Raw genomic sequence first — 18001 nt, forward strand, 5'->3', positions numbered from 1 at the left:
AGCTCACACAGAAACATTTAGTTCTGTTCATGTTCATTAACAGTCAGCTGACTCGTTAACTCATTCAAATCTGCATGTACTATGTTTAGCTTAGTGTTTGGAGTGACACTGGTAGATCCTATTGATGATTCAAGATGTTTGTCCATCTATTTTACTTTTTAACCCTTATAAACCTGAGCAAATTGGCTCTATCTTTCAAAACCATGGGGAGAAAGAATGAGCAAGAAAGACAAAATGACCCCAAAATTAGCAATAAATTAAATAGTAAACAAAAAAAATTAAAATTAAAAGGACAATAAAATGACTAATTACCTGAAAATTACCTGCTCATTCGTGGAACATTTCTAACCAGGCCGCTCATTGCCTTTCTTTCCAAGTTTTTGAAAGAAATTACATCAATTTGCTTCAGTTTTAAAGGTCTAAATGCTTGTGAATCATCTGAAATGAGCACAAAAAAGTGATGTTCCAGGTTTCAAAGAGTCAACTAACTTGCAGAGCATGAAAAACAGAAGTCATAGACCGTTCTCTATCATATGCTTTGGATGAAATGATCCACCAAAGTGCTCCATTTGTAGTTTATTAGAAATGAAAAGCATTGTAAATGTTTGATACAATCCCCCTTCAGTCTGTCAACAAAACTAAAACACTCCAGAGTCCTACCACATCATAGCGCTTCATACATACACACAGTTAACTGTATATTCAGCAGTTAGTGTATCTTACAGTTAATTTACAGTCCTGAATATTGTGACGTTACAAAAATAAAATCTGAAATCAAACATTAAAATGTCAATGTTTTAGTGAAGACGAACATCTGCAAAGTCAGAATGGAAACACAAAAGTTACATACAACTTTATTAAAAAAAAAAAAATTATTAACGGGTGATGTGAAATTTCAAAATAAAAGTAGTGGGTTTAAGAGAAAGGCGATTCTTAAAAAGTCAGTGACAGAGCACATTTCCTGTCCTCATAACTGTTTACATAACATCAAAGTGCAAAGTAACACCAAATTAAAAAAAAAAACTAAACACTTCCTTACAGGTGATAAAACTAACACTGCATTTCTGCTCGCTTTTTAAAAATCTGGGCTTCAACACTGAATACAGAGTCATGCAAACCGTGCTGCATCCAAGTTACTCTTAAACCTTTTCTGAAACCTTATTTAAACTTGCTAAATCCAAAACATACTGAGGCAGGAACAATAAACTGAAACTGGGACTCTAAATTGCTACTGAGTCAAAATCTCATTAATTCTGGGCTGAAGTATAGAAATTATGCCTGTGATATATTCAGTCAAAGCCAACACAACTTTTAAAAAATATCTCTTAAAATGGTCAAAGCATTTCAGTGCATCAAAAATTGACAAAATGTATGTTTCACCTATAATTACTTTTCACTATGAATGCCACTGCTGAATTCAATACTGCCTGCAATTAAATGTAAAACCAACATAGAGTCCGAGTGTGCCATCAGGACCATTTTGGACCTTTTTAGTGTTCAATATTAAATTTTAAAATTTTATGTGAAAATTACTCGTTAATTTAAAGATTTGTGCGCAGTGTGCCAGGTTAGAGCTGAAAGACGACCAACCCACAGAGCGGCAGAGAGAGCTCTGATTGGATAAACACGTAATGACACAATCAGAGGGCTTGCTGCTTTCAATTAAGGCTGCACTAATCAATACTTTTATACTGACGGTAAGTCAAATGTGTGAAGGTCAGTCAATGTTAAAGAAACATTAAATTAAAACTGTAATATCTGTGCTCCCACATTCATGGAAAACCTGGAATGGTCATGGAATTTTTCATAAACTTTGGAAAAGTCATGGAATTTTATTGTGTAATTGTTACAGTACTTTTCCTTGGGGAGTAACAAAATGTAACAAACATAACCAACTATTAAGAGACTGGAAAAGGTTGTGGTTTAGATTTCATTCAAATAATTAACATTTGTAGCAACGTCTACCATACAGTTCTGTTCATGTTACATGTTGTGGTTTTAATATTTTATCATGGTTCCTTGAAAAGTCATGGAGAAGTTTTGAAATTTTTACCATGGAAATGTTTGGGAGCCTCAGTTAATGTTAAAGCAGACAACAAATTGTGAGATGGATCTCTATATGATGTGTATAAATCTACTATAAATTTTGTGATCCAAATTTGCAATTAAATAATAATTTAAAGTTTTTTCAGACATTTCCCTGCTGGAGAGATTTTTAATTAAACTGGGCTGTCTCCGCAGTAAAAAGACACAAATACTTTTGAAATTATTGCTATTGGATCACAGAAAACAGAATGAAAGGGCTGTGATATTCCTGTTTGCTCAAGAGGTAGAAAAACTTCAACTACCAGAATGCTTAGCGCTGCACCTTCCTGGAGGGTGACGTAAAGCAGCTTGGCCGTCTGTTTTGACGCAGGGAAACAACATGGCGGTCGGCTCGGTTACGATCTCAGCTAAAAAGGTAAGCTAAAAGATGTTTCTGAAAACATAAGCGAGAATTATGTAACGCAGTAACAGAAACTTGGTTTGTGTTTGATCAGCGCTGCTTAATTTGACTGTTTTTTCGGGTTGAGTTCACCACAGAGATGTTGGCAAGAGTTAGCAAGTGCTAGCAGTTTAACCAGGCGTGTGTTTATTAATGTTCGTACGAGGTAACTCGAAGTGCTTGGAGTACTTATATTTGGCACTTGTACTGGAATATCTTCAAAATCCAAATTTATATCTTATATTGATTTTTTTTAAAAAACTTCTTCCTTGAAAAATGGTATTTGAACAAATTGAGAAAACTTAGATATATATTTCTTGAAATGATTGTTAATTTTTTTTAAATTAGAAAAACAAAATACTAGTTAACTCATTATAAGTCAAATTTTAGGCTCTGGCAGCATGTTTTTGCTCCCTTTCATGAATTTACACAATTCTCTTGCAACAGATAGTTGTGGAGAAAACAATAGTATGAATGCGCCTGTCTGTATGATCCTCGTGGAAGACTAATGTGTCACTATATAGGGCTACCAATGTTAAACTATTTAAGTAATGTCTTGTAAATACTGTCAAATAGTACAACAAAGCTTAAGAAAAGTTCTTGAAAATTCAGTGGTAAAGCTGTGAGGCCTCCGTTTACACTACCAACATTATTATGATTAAAAGCTGGTTGAAAAGTGGCCATTTACAACAAATAACATTAATTTGGGAATTTAAGCTTCTTTTTTTTTAATAATCCAATTTTAATCAACCAGTTTGTAATATTTTTCAAAGTCATCTATTTTAACCGCTAGGAATTAAACACTGTAAAAGTCTGTAAAAATGGCACACGCAAACCGTTCTGGACTATGACAGAATTTAGGAACTTTTATTGGCTGCAGACACCGTTACTGTTTCCACGTTGTGTTAATTTATTCAAGGAAAGACTTTGCAAACTCTTCCATGACTTCAGTCGTCATAAAACTAAAATGAAGCACCTTCAATAACTCATGGTGTGTCCTCGTTTACCAGAAAGGAAGCTGAGGAAGACTGGAGATGAGGAGGAGTAACTGAAAGCCTTGTGTCTGCAGCCAGTCAAATACAAACAACTTCCTTTTAGGGTTTTTGGAGAGGAGATATGCAGTTGATAACAAAATCAAAGAGTACAAAAGTGAGTGAATATGACTCCCTTTACTTTCTTCATATACTCGTGGTTAAAAAATGGGACAACCTTGATTTAGTATTGCTGGATGTGATGAGGTGGAAACGCCGCGCTCTGCTGGATGTGGGTGTTGAGAGATTTAAAAAAAAAAAAAGGTGGTTCAAAGTTCGAGGCGTGCTGCGACTTAGCTGTCCTTGTGTAATGTCTGATGAAGATGGAGATAGAGTTGTTTTTTTGTTAGGAGCTGGAGTTTCTTCCTCTTGAAGTCTGTGGGCTTCTTGTACCTGCAATTGAAAAAATGTACTGTGTATACTCTGTGTTTCAAAGAGGAATCCGTTTGATCATTTAAATGTCGCAGTTGACTCACAGTTCAATCACGATGGGGCCGGGTTTGATCTCGTCCATTTCCATGAAAGCAAAACATTTAGTGCTGGTAAACCTCTTTTTAGGTTTGTAGTGCTTGAATTCAAAGAAGATAGCTGCTCCTGGAAAAACATACAGTTGAAAAAAATGTGTCAAAAGGTTAACTCACTAATTATTTACCTCGAATGATCCCAGAGGCATTAAAGATTGTATTAATAATAATGATAATAAGCTTGATTTGTATTGCTCCTTTCATATAAGAATTGCAGCCCAACGTGCTTTACAACAAAGAAATTACATGCACCAAGTGCTTCACATGGAAAGACAAGAAGACATTATAAAACCTGCTTGTTAAAGTAAGATAAGATCAGAAAAGAATACATAAAAAGCATCTTCACATGGATAAAACCCACTTGATAATACTAGTAAAAGTAAGATAAAAATAAGGATGAAAATGTAATGCACAGAATGCATAACATTAGATGGAAAATAAAACCCATTGAGATAATATAAATGAAAATACAGCTAAAAATAGAGTATAAAATGCATTAAATTAAGAAAAATACAACATTTGTGCAGCAGTGCGTAAGTGCGAAGCAAAATGCAAAGCCGTGAAGTCAGAGCTGGTTAAAGGCTCAAGTGAAGAGATACGTTTTTAGTTTTCTTTTACAAATAACTAAAGATTTAAAGTATGTCACTTAGATAAGCAATCGGGTTATTTACCTTTTGGTAATTTCTCCACATGTCTCTGGATCTCCACGTCCACACTGAAGTGAATGTAGGTGTCCTCCTTCCTGGAGGCCACAGGTGTGTCCTGCACTGGGTTCACATCAACACCGTTCAAATCTGCAGGCAGAGAAACATACAACAGGCTCCTGATTTTGGCGAAACAGATATTTATTTGACTTATTCTCAGGTTTTGGAGACTGAAAAGCGGAGACACTTCAGCATCGTTCTCACAGAAACATGAATGAAAGTGTGACCGTTACCTTTGACGCTGATGGTCATGTACGGATCGATGCACTGCCCGGCGTCCTTCAACCCAATTTTCTCAATCTTTAGTGTGAGCAGTGTCATCCCAGGCTCTGAGGGTAACCGTGGCAACAGGGTACCTGTAGAGGACAAAGTTTACAGACAGCTGCCATAACAACAGAAAGAGGTGTCATTTAAGAACCGCTGGATTAGCCACAAGCAGACAACATTTTCAGTCTCGTGCTTTTTACCATCATCGTATCACTTCAAGCTTTAGACAAATGTGAGTGACAAAAACAGTCATTTTACCTCGCTGAACTCGAGAGCTGCCGGTCCGCCGCTGCCTCAATCATTTCGTTTGTTATCGTGAGACTTTGGTGTTTTGAAAGGGTTAGTTCGAATGCAGCAAATCACACAATAACATGACAAAATAACTGATCGATGCAGCGGCGGACCAGCAGCTCTCGTGTTCAGCGAGGTCTGTCTGGGGTTTCTTGTGGTTTTGAGCATTGATGAGTTTCACTTTCCGATCAGTTTTCCGTCCGAAAAGAGCTATCTGTTTGGGAAGTACTGAGTATACGACTTGATAAATAAGACTGGATTAAACTGCATAGGAATGTATGTGAGTATTTGACCTGCTGATATAGTTTGTTTTTTTTTGCAAGTACTCGAGTGCTCTGTAATAATTTAATGTGAGTACTCAAATATGGTAGTTGACTAAGATACCTATACTACACAAATGTGTGTGTGTTTGTAAACTTATGTTTTGATATAGTTTTGCTGTTGTTTGACTTCTGTTTTTGGATTCTTTGTTCACAGGGCATGCAAGAAAAAAAAATCTTCACAAAGAAGTTTTCTTCACAAATTCAACATAACACGGGTGAGTAACTGATATACAAATGATCATTTTTGTGTGATTTTCCTTCAATCGCATTTTTGTAGATCCATCAACAAGCCATGTATTTCCACTTAAAGGCTGTGATCAAAACTCTGTCATGCAGTAGAAAACACGTTCAGATGTTCGTTGATAAAAAGCCGTACCTTGCGAAGCTGCAAATGAAGCGGGCAGGAATGAGCGATGAAGCCATGCACAGCACCGACAGAGGGAAACAAAAAGACACACAGTCAAACAGCCCTCCAAAACAACGGGACAACATGACAACGAATCAAACGTCCCTCTACAACGTCTGATTAACTGTTACAGGCGGGTGCACGTTACCGGGTGCTCTCGGGGGAAACGCCTCTATGGATCCTGCTCCTGCCGCAGCATCCTCCTCCTCCTCCAGCTCCAGGTTCTCCTCTTCACCCGGAGCCAGGATTTTCCTGATGGAGAGAAACGGCAAGTTTGACCATTTTTATCTACAGCTTAGATCACGTCAGTGCTCATGCAGGACGTTCTGTAAAATAAAATCTCAAAACTGCAGCGACATGAGATATTAATCCTTTGAAACCTGAGAAATTGGAAATTAATCCAGTTCTTTCTAAACCTGTGAAGAAGGCACTGAGTAACTTAAGAAGCAATACCCAAAAATTGGCAAGAAAGTTGTAAAAAAAATACAAGAAAACTACTCGAGAGTTAGCACAAAAAAAGAAAAGAAAAAATCAAACAGAGGGAAAGGAGAGTTTTAAAAAATTATAATTTTGTGACATAATTCTGAATATATTTTTTCCCCTCGCTCTTTTAATTTATCCATAGACAGACTGAAGGCTACTCAAGAAAAGTGATGTCGCTCCAGGTTTTAAAGGGTTAAGAGATAGATATTTACCTTAACGGCACCGGCTGCACGTCGAAGGGAAATTCTTTGTTGTAGGTCAGAATATTCTGAATTACTGTTGACAAAAGGAGGAAGATGAGAATACTCAGTCAGCGCAGCGGGATTAACAGCTTATCTCCCAGTCGCTACACTTACTGGTTTCCAGTTTCTTCAGCTCTTCTAACTTGAAGTCCTCCTTTGACTGCGTGCACTACAGAAGAGAGGACACATTTAACACTCGACGTCTCTGGAAAAGTGAATTTAGAGGAAAATGTGCCACTTCTATTATGACTCCGTCAAAGCAACAAAACTTCCCACAAATCTAAAATAAACAGTGAAATTAATCAGAATTTCGCTTCAGGGAATTTTTGTGACTTAAATGACGACGAAAGACAAAAATGTTCCACACCAGTGTTTCCTCTAAGGACCCTTTTCTATCACTGAGTAAGCTGACGACCCAACTTAGCGACATATTTTATGGATTTTTCTTCTTTTATTAAATGTATCACAATAACTGTACAGAACAACTAATGAAATGTACAATTACCCCAAAAAGTGAACTTAATAACTGCAGGGAGTTTGCGTAAAACGAGCAGTTTGGATGACTTTTGAACAGCGTATTTGTGGGTTTTTTCTGACATATTGAGGGAATTTTTTACAATTGTGTACGTTTTGGGTTTTAATTTTATTCTTATAACAATTAAATAGTTATTTAGCTTCTTTCTTTGATATTTTTTTCTTCTGCTTGATGCTTGGCATTTTGCTCTGCTAACTTTTTTACCTGTTTTAACTGCGTACATATAATTTAGTTCCTTCACAGAATGAAATGCTGAGATATTGGCCTTGAATATTTTGCTCTTCTTGTCATTTCTTACGGGGGAAGCAAATTCCAGATATTCCACAAACTCAATTTTATATGAATTTATAAAAAAAAATACAAAAATAAAACAGTGACACAAACCTGCAAACTGGCACTCCTCATCTCCAGGCATGTTGCAATCTTTCCTAAAGTTTTCTTTAAAAAAAAAAAAAAAAAGAAAAACGTGTTAGTTTATACAGAGTACCTAACTTTTCTGTGCAGAGGTTAAAGGGAGATGTAATGATTACCTTCTGCTCCTCTGTGAAATCTGATGAGTTTGTTGACTGGACTTCTTTTTGCAGCTGTCTCGCCAAACTAAAGAGCACAGAAGTGAGTTAATCATTTGCAGTAAAACTTGTAGTGTAAGGTGGCTAAATTATGTATATCTGCACCCCCTTCTGGCCAAAATAAAAAGATGTCAGGATTTATATTTTAAATAATTAGTGCAATTTCACATGAAACATTGATTAGTTGAGAAAGCAGATCACGTCTCTGAAACTGTGCACAGACTAGATATTGTGTGAAAGCAGGAAACATTCCTCACTAAACAGATGAAAACCCACCCATAACAATGAGAGGGTGTGGCTGACTATTTCTCAATACTCTGAGGGAATATTGGCCCCATTTTTGCACTGCATGACACAAAACGAAACACGCAGCTCTGGATGATTTTTCCATGACATGCTTTGTGAAAAAGACTCTCCCTGGTGTCAAACTGAATGAATCCGGGCTGCAGCATCCACACACAAATGACTGTGCTGCCTCTGCAACAACTGCCACATCACGTCATGGATGGGTAGGGTTTGTTTACTGCTGTGAGGAGCTGACTGACAGCTCTCAGGCCACAACTTCTTGTGAAGCACCATGCACCCTCCGTCTCCCCCATGCTGCACATTTCAGGATAAAAAGGGAAAAGAAGCATGCCGCGCAAGATAAACCAGCTGTGCGCAGAGGCGGGATACACATGTTGAATGCAACTTACATTTGGTACTCATCTATAGCCTCCACTAATTGTCCCCACGAGTCAAAGTCTGTGCCTTTCTTAAAACTGGCGTGCCATTTCTGAATAGTCTTGTTGACATCAGACATGTTGGCGGGGCGGATACTCGCGGCGCTCTCAGGGCAGCATAGCCGGGGAGGAGGCTCATCTACGAGGCTTCAGCAGCAGCGGCAGCGTCGTCAGCCCGGTTATCTGCTGTCCAGAGCCGCACAAATACACTAGTGACACCCCGACCAAGCCCTTTCTGCCTGCTCACCCTGATATCGCATCCGCAAGAGAAAGGAAGTCCCGCCCGGAGCTCGGGGTGCGCGCGATTTAGGACGCGGGGTCGCTGGAGTGGACGGCAACAGGATGTGGACGTGTTGGTGGTAATGAAACACTGCTGCAGGGGAGGCAAAAAAAAGATGGGCATTTAATTTAAAGGCGCAATCAGCATTTTTTTTTTATCATCGTGTAAATCAGCTGCAGTATATTACGTGAGAGAGGAGCAATGAGATGAAGGTGTAAAAAAACTTCATTATCAATATAATCCCCGCATTCAAAATGTTTTAAAGACCACAAATGAGCATGTGGTAGACTTAAATTGTTTATTATCATCATTATTATCAAGTATTGACATATTTACATTTTACTGGAGTGTAATTAGTTATTCCTATGAACGTTTTTATTTAAGAAAATACATATTTATAATGCATGTATTTATTCATTGCTAGCTGTATTAAATTACACTATAATACGTGTTTATTTAGATTAGATTTTTATTCAAATATCAGTTCATCTATGGAATATATATATTACACCCTGCTGAGTTTTTGGTTAGATGCAGTGCAATATTTACTACTGAAAAAAAACATTAAAACGGGTTTATTTTAGAAAATATACATTTAAATATATCTATTTATTATTATTATTGTGGTTGTTTTTGTGGTATTGCTAGATGTATTAACTTACATAACAATACATTTATTTCTTTTTCCTTTTTTTATTCATATGTCACTTTAAAGAATAAATGATTTATCTGTGAAATATGCATTTTACACCTTGCCATTTTTTTGACTATATGCAGTACAGTATTTACCTCTGAACAAAAAAATAATATTATTTAAATTGTTTTATTTATACATTTAAAAATATCCATTTATTAATTGCGAAATGCATTAGAATTACACAATAACAAAACATATCTATATAATGATGTACTATGACACTTATTTGGGGACATTTCTCTTTTTTTGCTTGCAGGTGTTAAGATGTACTTTATTTATTATCATTAAACATTTTTTTTATCAATATGCCAGTTAACACAGTAAATGTGTTATATTTATTTTACAGTTGTATTGTGTTTTGACCAGTTTTTCACCAGATTCATTTTAATGTAAGCAACATTTTTCAATGCAGTAAACAGCACCATATTTACCCTCTAAATGTAACGAGTAGAAGTATAAGGTATAATGGAATTATATAGAAGTACTCAAGTGAACCTAAATGTACTTATGTGCATTCTACCACTGTGTAGTTAATGGCTGTGACACATTTTAGTTTTTACTTCAGAAAATGAGAGTTTCAAATAGTCTGAATGCATAAAATTGCACAGTAACAAAACGTCTCTCAACAATTAAGTATTGTTAAATAATTTGGGGGCATTTTTGAATTTTTTTCGTACTATTAAAAAATCTTTTCTTTATAATTAAATGCCTTTTTATACATTGTCTTTGCACATGTTAAAAATCTATTTTTACATTAACATGTAGATATAAAAATGTGAAATGTGTAAGATGTTTATCTTACAACTTGGCCAATTTATGGACTTATTAATCACCATGGTGATTTCGTGACAAGAAAATGTATTTTAAAAAATAAAGCGCGTCGTGTCGTTTAAGCAGCAGGGTTTTGGGACAGATGACGGCAGAACGATTTTATTTTGAAACAAGTGTAAAGGTTTCCGGTGTCGTCCTGTCATTCTCCATCTTGACACCAGAGTGCACCGTTAGCTCAGAGCAGCTATGGAGAAACAACACAGTTAGTGCCGTGTTTAAGGCGACATTAGCCGCTGACAGAATGAGATAAAGATGGATACTTTAACGACGGACTCGTCTGCGGCTGAGGAGGAGGATGAATGTTCAGAGGTTTTATGTTTGATGAGAGTCGGAAGAAATTCAGACTGGCTCCGCCTGTTCGACAACACTGAGGTGCACTTTGCTAACGCTAGCTAGCTAGCCAAATTTGCCACATATGAATCCCAGAACTTGCTCAAGTTCACTTTAGACTCAGATGTTACTCTTAAAATATATTCCTCTTTTACTTAAACATTTGTAGTGTTATTTTACTAGTTGTTATCGATGTTTCAGTGAGCTCAAAGCTGCTCGGAGGAAAGCTAACTGGCTGTTGGACATGTTTGTTTTGACTGCAGATCACTGTGGGACGTGGTGTGGATGTAACTCACCAGCTGTTGTCTCCAACTTGTCCTCTGATGATCTCGAGACTGCACTGTACTTTCAAGCAAAGGGAAGATGGCCAGTGGACAGTGACAGACAAGAAGGTAATGTTATATTCTCTATTATGGCTCATGTTTTATTGGCTTTTCTAGATAAACAAAGGCATTTTCTGGTAAGAAAATCATAAGAGATTTAAATTTAAAAGCAAAATAATGTAAAAATTAGGAAAACTATTAGACATTATCTTTATTTATGATGTTTTATATTGTCCTAGACTCGTAGTTCTTAGATTTTTCTGTCATGCTTCCCTTCAGGGGCCAAAAGAAGTTTAAATCCCCCGGACACACAGACACACACACGCAATTTTAGTTTTTCTCAATCATTAACAATAATTTGGGAGGCTCAGACCACACCCATTATATAAACCTAGCCTTCATTGTGGTCTCAACTACACACCAGTCAAATTTTTTAACTGCGTTTTGCAATGTTGAGACATAATCACGTTGACAAAAATCTTTTCACAGAAACATATAAACATCTGCCGAAGAGCTCGAAATGTTCTCTATGGTAGAAGTGTTGCAGCTTGCAATCATTATTCTCTAACAGTATGAATCAAAAATTAACATTAATGAGCTGTCGTGTTTGATTGCATTAGATTTTGCAGGTGCACCTAATAAAGTGATCACTGAGTGTTGTAACTGCAACTTACAAAGACAGTGTTGCTTTTTTCCCCTCAGAGTCTCAACGGCGTCTGGGTGAATGGAAACCGCATTCCCGCTGAAGAAGTCCATCAGCTGAGGCTTGGAGACTCCATCCAGCTCGGGGTTCCCGTAAGTGGAACCAAAGTGGAGTTTGACTACATCCTCGTCCAGCGGCCCCTCAAAGACATTAAACTCTACCTGTCAAAGGGACACAGAGAGGGCGCCAAAGCAGCGCATGCCGCTAAGAAGCCCAAGAGGAAGTTGACTGTGGAAGAAGTTGAGCCGTCCACCTCAAAGCCCAAACTCTACCGCTGCTCCTCTGCCGACAAGTCATTTGCAAAGCCCTGCCCTCTGACACCCGTGAAACGCCAGCAGAGGCTCAGTCACACACAGCCAGAAGAAACTGGACCAAGCAGACAAGTCGAGGAAGTAGACTCGCCCTCAGATGGCTCCAGTACTTCATGTGATCTGGACAACTTACAGATGTAAGCCCCGCTCTGTGCCTCACATGTATTGTCGAGTCACAGTTTTGTCTTACCAACAATCCAAAACACAAATATGTTTAAGGTACAGCGATATGAAACAGCAAATCCTCACAGTTTTAAAGCTGTAACCACTTAAACGTTTGAAATTTTCAATATAAATGACCTAAATAATGAATTTCTTCATTAGATAGTCATGGATTCATTTTATATGTTGGTGAGCTGTTTGTTTAATTGATTGTCTCAATAGCCTTTTAACCGATTTACCAAAGTATGATTTTTTTTAAAATCCAATCCAAGATGAACACAGCAGATAACTTATCTCTTTGTTTTCATCGTACACCACAACACAAATGGAAACATATACAGGAAAAAATATATAATACTGGAATACAAGTTCATTAACTGCAAAGGTAAATGTGCTTTGAGAATGTTTTTATTTGTTTTGTTGGTGTACGATTAATTTTATTTTTTTGTCAGGAATATATAGTGTTAATAATGAGGGGCTATGAAACACAGTTGTGTTCTTTTGTGTTAAAGTGAGCTAAAAATACTCACTTCTGATAAGGACGCCCGTTAGGTAGAGCGGGAGCTCCATGTACAGAGGCTGTGTCATCACTGCAGCGCCTGCAGGTTCAATCCAACCTGCAGCCTTTTGCTGCCTCTCGTCTCCTCTCTCCCCCTTACACGCTTAATCTGTCTACATAGTAAAGGCAAAAGCTAAAAAAATAATAATCTTTGAAAAAAGAAAGTTTGATCTCCCCTAAGTCCCATTTTATCTTTGTTTTTAGGTACAGTCAGAACATCCTGATGCTGAGGGAGCAGGTCGACGACACCCAGAGGCAGGTAGCCTCGCTGGGGGGACAACCCCGGCAGGCTGACCCGCTCAGAGAGGAGCATGTCAGGGAGCTGCAGGGTCAGCTGGAGATGCTCAGAGCCAAGATGCAGCGGATGGAGACGTTAGAGAAGTCCTTCAGTGAAACTAAGAGGCAGTTAGAGGTGAGAGGTTTCTCAGCAACTTCCTTCATACATGAAATACGCATCACCAACAACTGCGACTTCAGTGTGCAGAACTGAAATAATTCTTCTTTGTTACAAGATCAATGTCGTTGTTAACTGTTAAAGTGTTTACGATGTATGCATCATGCTTGTCTATTAAGAGGGTAGTTAAAGTAATAGTAGCTTTTTGGGTGGGGCTGTATGAGGTACTTATCTATAGTCAGTGTATTATATAGGGTGGATGCGTTCGCCATGCCTCCAGTCTGGAGAAACAGGCTGGAGTCTGACATGGAAACGTCCACCTAAAAAAAAAAAAAAATCATCAGTTTGTGTACATCAATTTAGAGAGCAGTTTTCTCAGGTTAATTGAAGCTGTTTACCCACCTGTGCTGTCATCAAAGCCAACAAACTCCACTGACAATTATTTTGTAACTTTGGGTAATCCAAAGTAACCCTTTAAAAAAAACAAAGTTACACGATAACACAAACAAACTGACTACTGATGAAGTGGTAGACCAGCAGCTCCCATGTTCAGTGAGGTAAAATGACTGTTTTTGTCAATAGAGTCTGTTGGCTTTAAGTTTAAGTCGTCTTTCACAGCAGGACATTGCTTAGCTCACATGCTAGTACTTAATATCTGTTTCTCCAGGCTATGGGCATAGTAATACATACAGGGAATACACTGACTATAGATTAGTACTAAATACAATCCCACCTCAAAATAGATATCCTTTGAATTTTATATAAGCTGTGTATTACACACCACTTACAGTAGCACTGTCATCTATTTCACAATTTAGAGACAAAATATTCACTTTGATAAAAGAGTAACTTTTATGTATTTAGGCAGAGAAAACACAGCAACAAGAGGAGCTTTTGAAAAAACAGTTGGATGAGGCTTTGCAAGAGGTACGTAGCATAAAAGTGGAGCTTTTATTTGTTGTTACCTAATACAGTCAACCAGACACACAGTTTGTCATGTCAAAATTGTATATGTAGACATACTAAAATTAATCTATAGAGTTCTCATTTTTTTTAAATTGCTTTTAATTTCTCAAACTTGTCTTTTTAGCAAAAGAAAGTGATAGGTGAACTTGCCCTTTCTCGGCAAGGCTTCGAAGAGATTCTCTCAGCCAAAAACAAAGAGCTGGAAGTGACAAAGGTACAACAACATTCATGGAAATTTAAGCGTGCATTCTGCATAGTTTTTGCAAATCATGAGCAAAGCTTTATTCATTTGTTCATTTTCTTTTGCAGGAGGAGAAAGAAAAGGCGAGGGCCCAAAAAGAGGAAGTAGTTACACAGGTGACTGAAGTTCTGGAGAATGAGCTTCAGTGCATCATCTGCTCCGAGCTCTTCATTGAGGTAAGATAAAGAGTCAGTTTAGCACGGGGATGTAAATGAGTACAACAGGTACAAAAACTGAACACAGCAGTTATGACACAGTGATAAAACTATTTGCAGCTTTCAGAAAAAAAGACAGGTAATTCATGACTTTTGTTTTCTCTTTGAGGTGCAAAGAACAAATACATGAACTCTGATTTACTTAAATACATTTTAAAATCAGTATTGATGTTGACTACAGGCAGTCATCCTGAACTGCGCTCACAGCTTCTGCAGTCACTGCATCCAGCAGTGGCGCAAAAAGAAAGATGAGTGTCCCATCTGCCGACAGCCCATCCTGTCCCAGACCCGCTGTCTGGCCCTGGACAACTGCATTAACAGCATGGTGGAAAACCTGAGCCTGGACATGAAGTCAAGGAGGCAGACGCTCATCACTGAGAGGAAAGGTGAGAGGTGCGTCACTGTCCACAATATCATTCATATCTTACAGTTAGTACAGGTGAAGAAGCTTCATGTGTTATATGATCAGGACATATAAATAAAGGGAAAAAATACTAGGTTCAGTTTTAACTGTATAAAATATTTGCAACACGAACTGCTTTAAATTAAGCTTTCTGTGTTTCAGAAAAGCAAGCGTGTGATCATTATGTCATCGGCTCAGGTCGGCGGGCAGCCTTGAAATGTGTCGCACAGTGAAAACAGGAATCATTGAACAGGGTGAAGTTCAGTAATGTATCATCCTGTGAGGATGGTGTGTTTTGAGGCACAAAATATGAATCTTATCTTTGCAGAGAAAACTAGAAATAATCCTGCTTAGATGTTTTCTCTTAGGTGTCTTTCCCAGGTTCTTTCAGGTCATATATTGATTTTGACATTAGTTTACTGATATTACCTCTTCATATAATTATATTTTTAAAAATTCTCATTTCAAAATACTCCTACCTTGGTTAACATTCTTCCTGTCTCATAATAAATTGAAGTCCATTTTAACATCACTCTGGCACTACTTATTAAAGTTGGGTGATGTGAAAACACAAATGGCGTGAGCTAGAGCCGATGTTTGGTTTGTTCACTCTGGGCTACTGTAGAAACTTGGAGATGCAAATTGGCGATCTCCACAAACGAAGCCGTCCTTCCTATGTAGATATAAAACAGCTCATTCAGATGTAACAAAATCACATTTCTTATTTTCAGGTGACTAAATAAAGGACCTAAAGAAAACATACTTATTATATTATATTCTATTTTTGCCAATATATCCTCCTAAATCCTACACCAGGACCTTAAACACATAAAGTGAAGAACGATCGAGATCTAAAAAGTTTATGGTAAAAATGAGCCTGAAAACAGAATAGAAAGTCAGTTTATTACATGTATTTGACGCACAACAATAAACCTGATTAATGTGCACATGATGCCACTGACAGGCGATGAACAAATGACGCAGACTATGTCCAAGATCAGATTTACAGATTTCTTTTGAGTTTTTTGTTGGAAACACTTGGGATAATCAAAGTACAAAAACCATCAAAATATGTAACAGTTGTCTTGTCGTTTTTACACAATACAGTGTGTAAAAGTTACACATATCTTTAAATACTCAGCACAACGTATGCTTTTATTGTTTTATTAAAACACTGGGAATTTGACAAACACCGTTTCACTGTCTTTCGATTTAGCGATTGAAATACTCTCATCAATTTGCCTTCCCCCCACACTTGTAGCAGGTATGCGGACATTATGTTTCTGAGGGTTTTTGTTTCACTGCGATGAACTTCACGGTCCTCTCCCTCAGATTACAGAGCACACATCAGTCTACAGTATGTGACAGTGACGTAGTGCACACTCATGCACAAGCTGCCACATGGATCATCCATATAGCATTAATATCTGACTGGCAGTGCACTCACTAGCAACGGTGTGCAGAGCCACATTCATCAGATCAAATGGCTGGAGAGCCCTGACACGTCCGGCTGAGCTCGGTGACTAACGTTCCTCTCGCCCTCAGCAGAACCACGGTGGTGTCCTTGAGCTAAGCGCTCGACCCTCAGCTGCTGTGTGAAAGGAATGTGGGTTTTCAAGGTGTTTAAAGAGTATTTAGACTCAATTCTTGCTGTCTCGGTTTAATAGATGGTTTTAAAATGTGTTGGTTGGTGGAGTGAGGGGAGGGTGGTGCAGAGTGTGGAGCACAGTGAAAACTTCCAAACACAAGATGGCAGCACAATGAGGCAGATTCATATCTTCTCTGTCTTTTGCAAGATATTATTTTACAAATGTTGAAATGACAAAATAAGATTAAATTCAACATAAAAAGCCAAACAGCAGTATTTAACATTAAAATACTGCCACTATGAATAGTAGGTGTGACGGTGCTGAATTTAGCTTGTGTTCCCTCCATAAACACATTACATGCATGCATACACAGATATATTCAAAGATACTTCAGAAGACATAGTATTGGTTGAATTGTAAGTAATAAGGTAAGTAAACTTTAATTTTATATTTTTTTTCATAGCCATGGTTACAGCAGGCTTCACAAACAAACAGTTTGAATTTTGTTGATGATAAACAATAAAAAAAAATAAAAATTTGGAATAATTTTCCTTTAAAGTCATGTAAACTAATATTTCTCAACCAGGGGTCCCGGGACCCACAGGAGTCCTTGACGGAGTTCCAGGGGATCCACAGAAAATGAGGAAGAGTTCATTGTCACTATTTAAGTCGCTATAGATATTTGAGTAGGAGTCATAAGATTGACTGTTGTGAGCAAAGCTTTCACAGTTATCTCTTCAGCTGTAGATAACAACTTCAGAATTTTGATCTTAAACATAACAACCAAAATCTTATCTAAAGGGTGTCCATGACCTAATGTGTATCAGTTCAGGGGTTTTTAAGATGAACGACATTGAGAGAGACACCACATCAAAAAGAGGAGTCGTCTCAGGCAGAAGATGTTCGTCTTTCAGTAGTCTACAGAGAGAAACTCTCACTGTTTTTTTGTTGTTGTTTGTTTTTTTTTCTGTGTTTTCCAGCAGCTAACTCCGCTCAGGTGATGGTGATCCATGATGACGACAGCAGCAGGAGCAGCGACAGCGACGGCAGTATGGTGTCCATAGATAGCAGCCTCAGCTCTGTGGTCTCTGTGGACACAGACAGCAGCATCCACTTGGACTCCAGTCCACCCTACAGTGGTTACTCTGATGAAAGTCTCGATGAGTTTGAGGATTATTAGCCTTTTTTCTCCTGTGGGCTGTGATGTATATTGGACATTTTAGGTGTTGGTGTTTGAATTTCTTTGGTTTGCTCCAGGATTGAATGCAAAGTTTGGTCTTATTGAGCCCAGTAGATTCAGCTAGGGTTTATGTTTTTATTTTGTAAAATTATCTTTGTTTTCAAAAAAGGAATAAAGTCTCTTTCGCTGCATTTTCAGTCACATGTCGACTTTGTCCAAGCAGGGATTCACTGTT

General features: G+C 37.8%; 2 protein-coding genes across 6 annotated transcripts; one reads left to right on the forward strand and one right to left on the reverse strand.

Annotated features, from left to right (window-relative positions):
• Positions 1 to 561: 561 nt before the first annotated feature.
• Positions 562 to 8860, reverse strand: aida (axin interactor, dorsalization associated). 2 transcript variants are annotated; one of them, XM_042503851.2, is made up of 11 exons: positions 8556 to 8860; positions 7822 to 7888; positions 7676 to 7729; positions 6871 to 6925; positions 6727 to 6790; positions 6180 to 6283; positions 6002 to 6010; positions 4978 to 5100; positions 4712 to 4834; positions 3993 to 4110; positions 562 to 3909 (listed from the first exon to the last, which is right to left on the reverse strand). In XM_042503851.2, exons 1-11 carry the CDS (start codon positions 8660 to 8662, stop codon positions 3810 to 3812), a joined length of 924 nt encoding a protein of 307 aa, XP_042359785.1. In that variant the 5' UTR covers positions 8663 to 8860; the 3' UTR covers positions 562 to 3809. The 2 variants fall into 2 exon arrangements, with proteins under 2 accessions (XP_042359785.1, XP_042359786.1); XM_042503852.2 differs by lacking the exon at positions 6002 to 6010 and having other exon boundaries at positions 8556 to 8859.
• A 1654-nt stretch (positions 8861 to 10514) lies between these two features.
• rnf8 (ring finger protein 8, E3 ubiquitin protein ligase) lies at positions 10515 to 17957 on the forward strand. Of its 4 annotated transcripts, none has more exons than XM_042503426.2 (9): positions 10515 to 10762; positions 10984 to 11112; positions 11746 to 12194; positions 12983 to 13190; positions 14037 to 14099; positions 14263 to 14352; positions 14448 to 14555; positions 14776 to 14980; positions 17567 to 17957. In XM_042503426.2, the coding sequence occupies exons 1-9, from the start codon at positions 10643 to 10645 to the stop codon at positions 17764 to 17766; spliced, it is 1572 nt and encodes a 523-aa protein (XP_042359360.1). In that variant the 5' UTR covers positions 10515 to 10642; the 3' UTR covers positions 17767 to 17957. The 4 variants fall into 4 exon arrangements, with proteins under 4 accessions (XP_042359360.1, XP_042359361.1, XP_042359362.1 ...); XM_042503427.2 differs by having other exon boundaries at positions 17570 to 17957; XM_042503428.2 differs by having other exon boundaries at positions 14776 to 14987; positions 17567 to 17708.
• The last annotated feature ends 44 nt before the right edge of the window (positions 17958 to 18001 follow it).

Source organism: Plectropomus leopardus, chromosome 16 (genome assembly GCF_026936395.1).
Source record: "Plectropomus leopardus strain MGB_pleo_1.0 chromosome 16, ASM2693639v1, whole genome shotgun sequence".
In the NCBI taxonomy this organism is placed as follows: Eukaryota; Metazoa; Chordata; class Actinopteri; order Perciformes; family Serranidae; genus Plectropomus; species Plectropomus leopardus.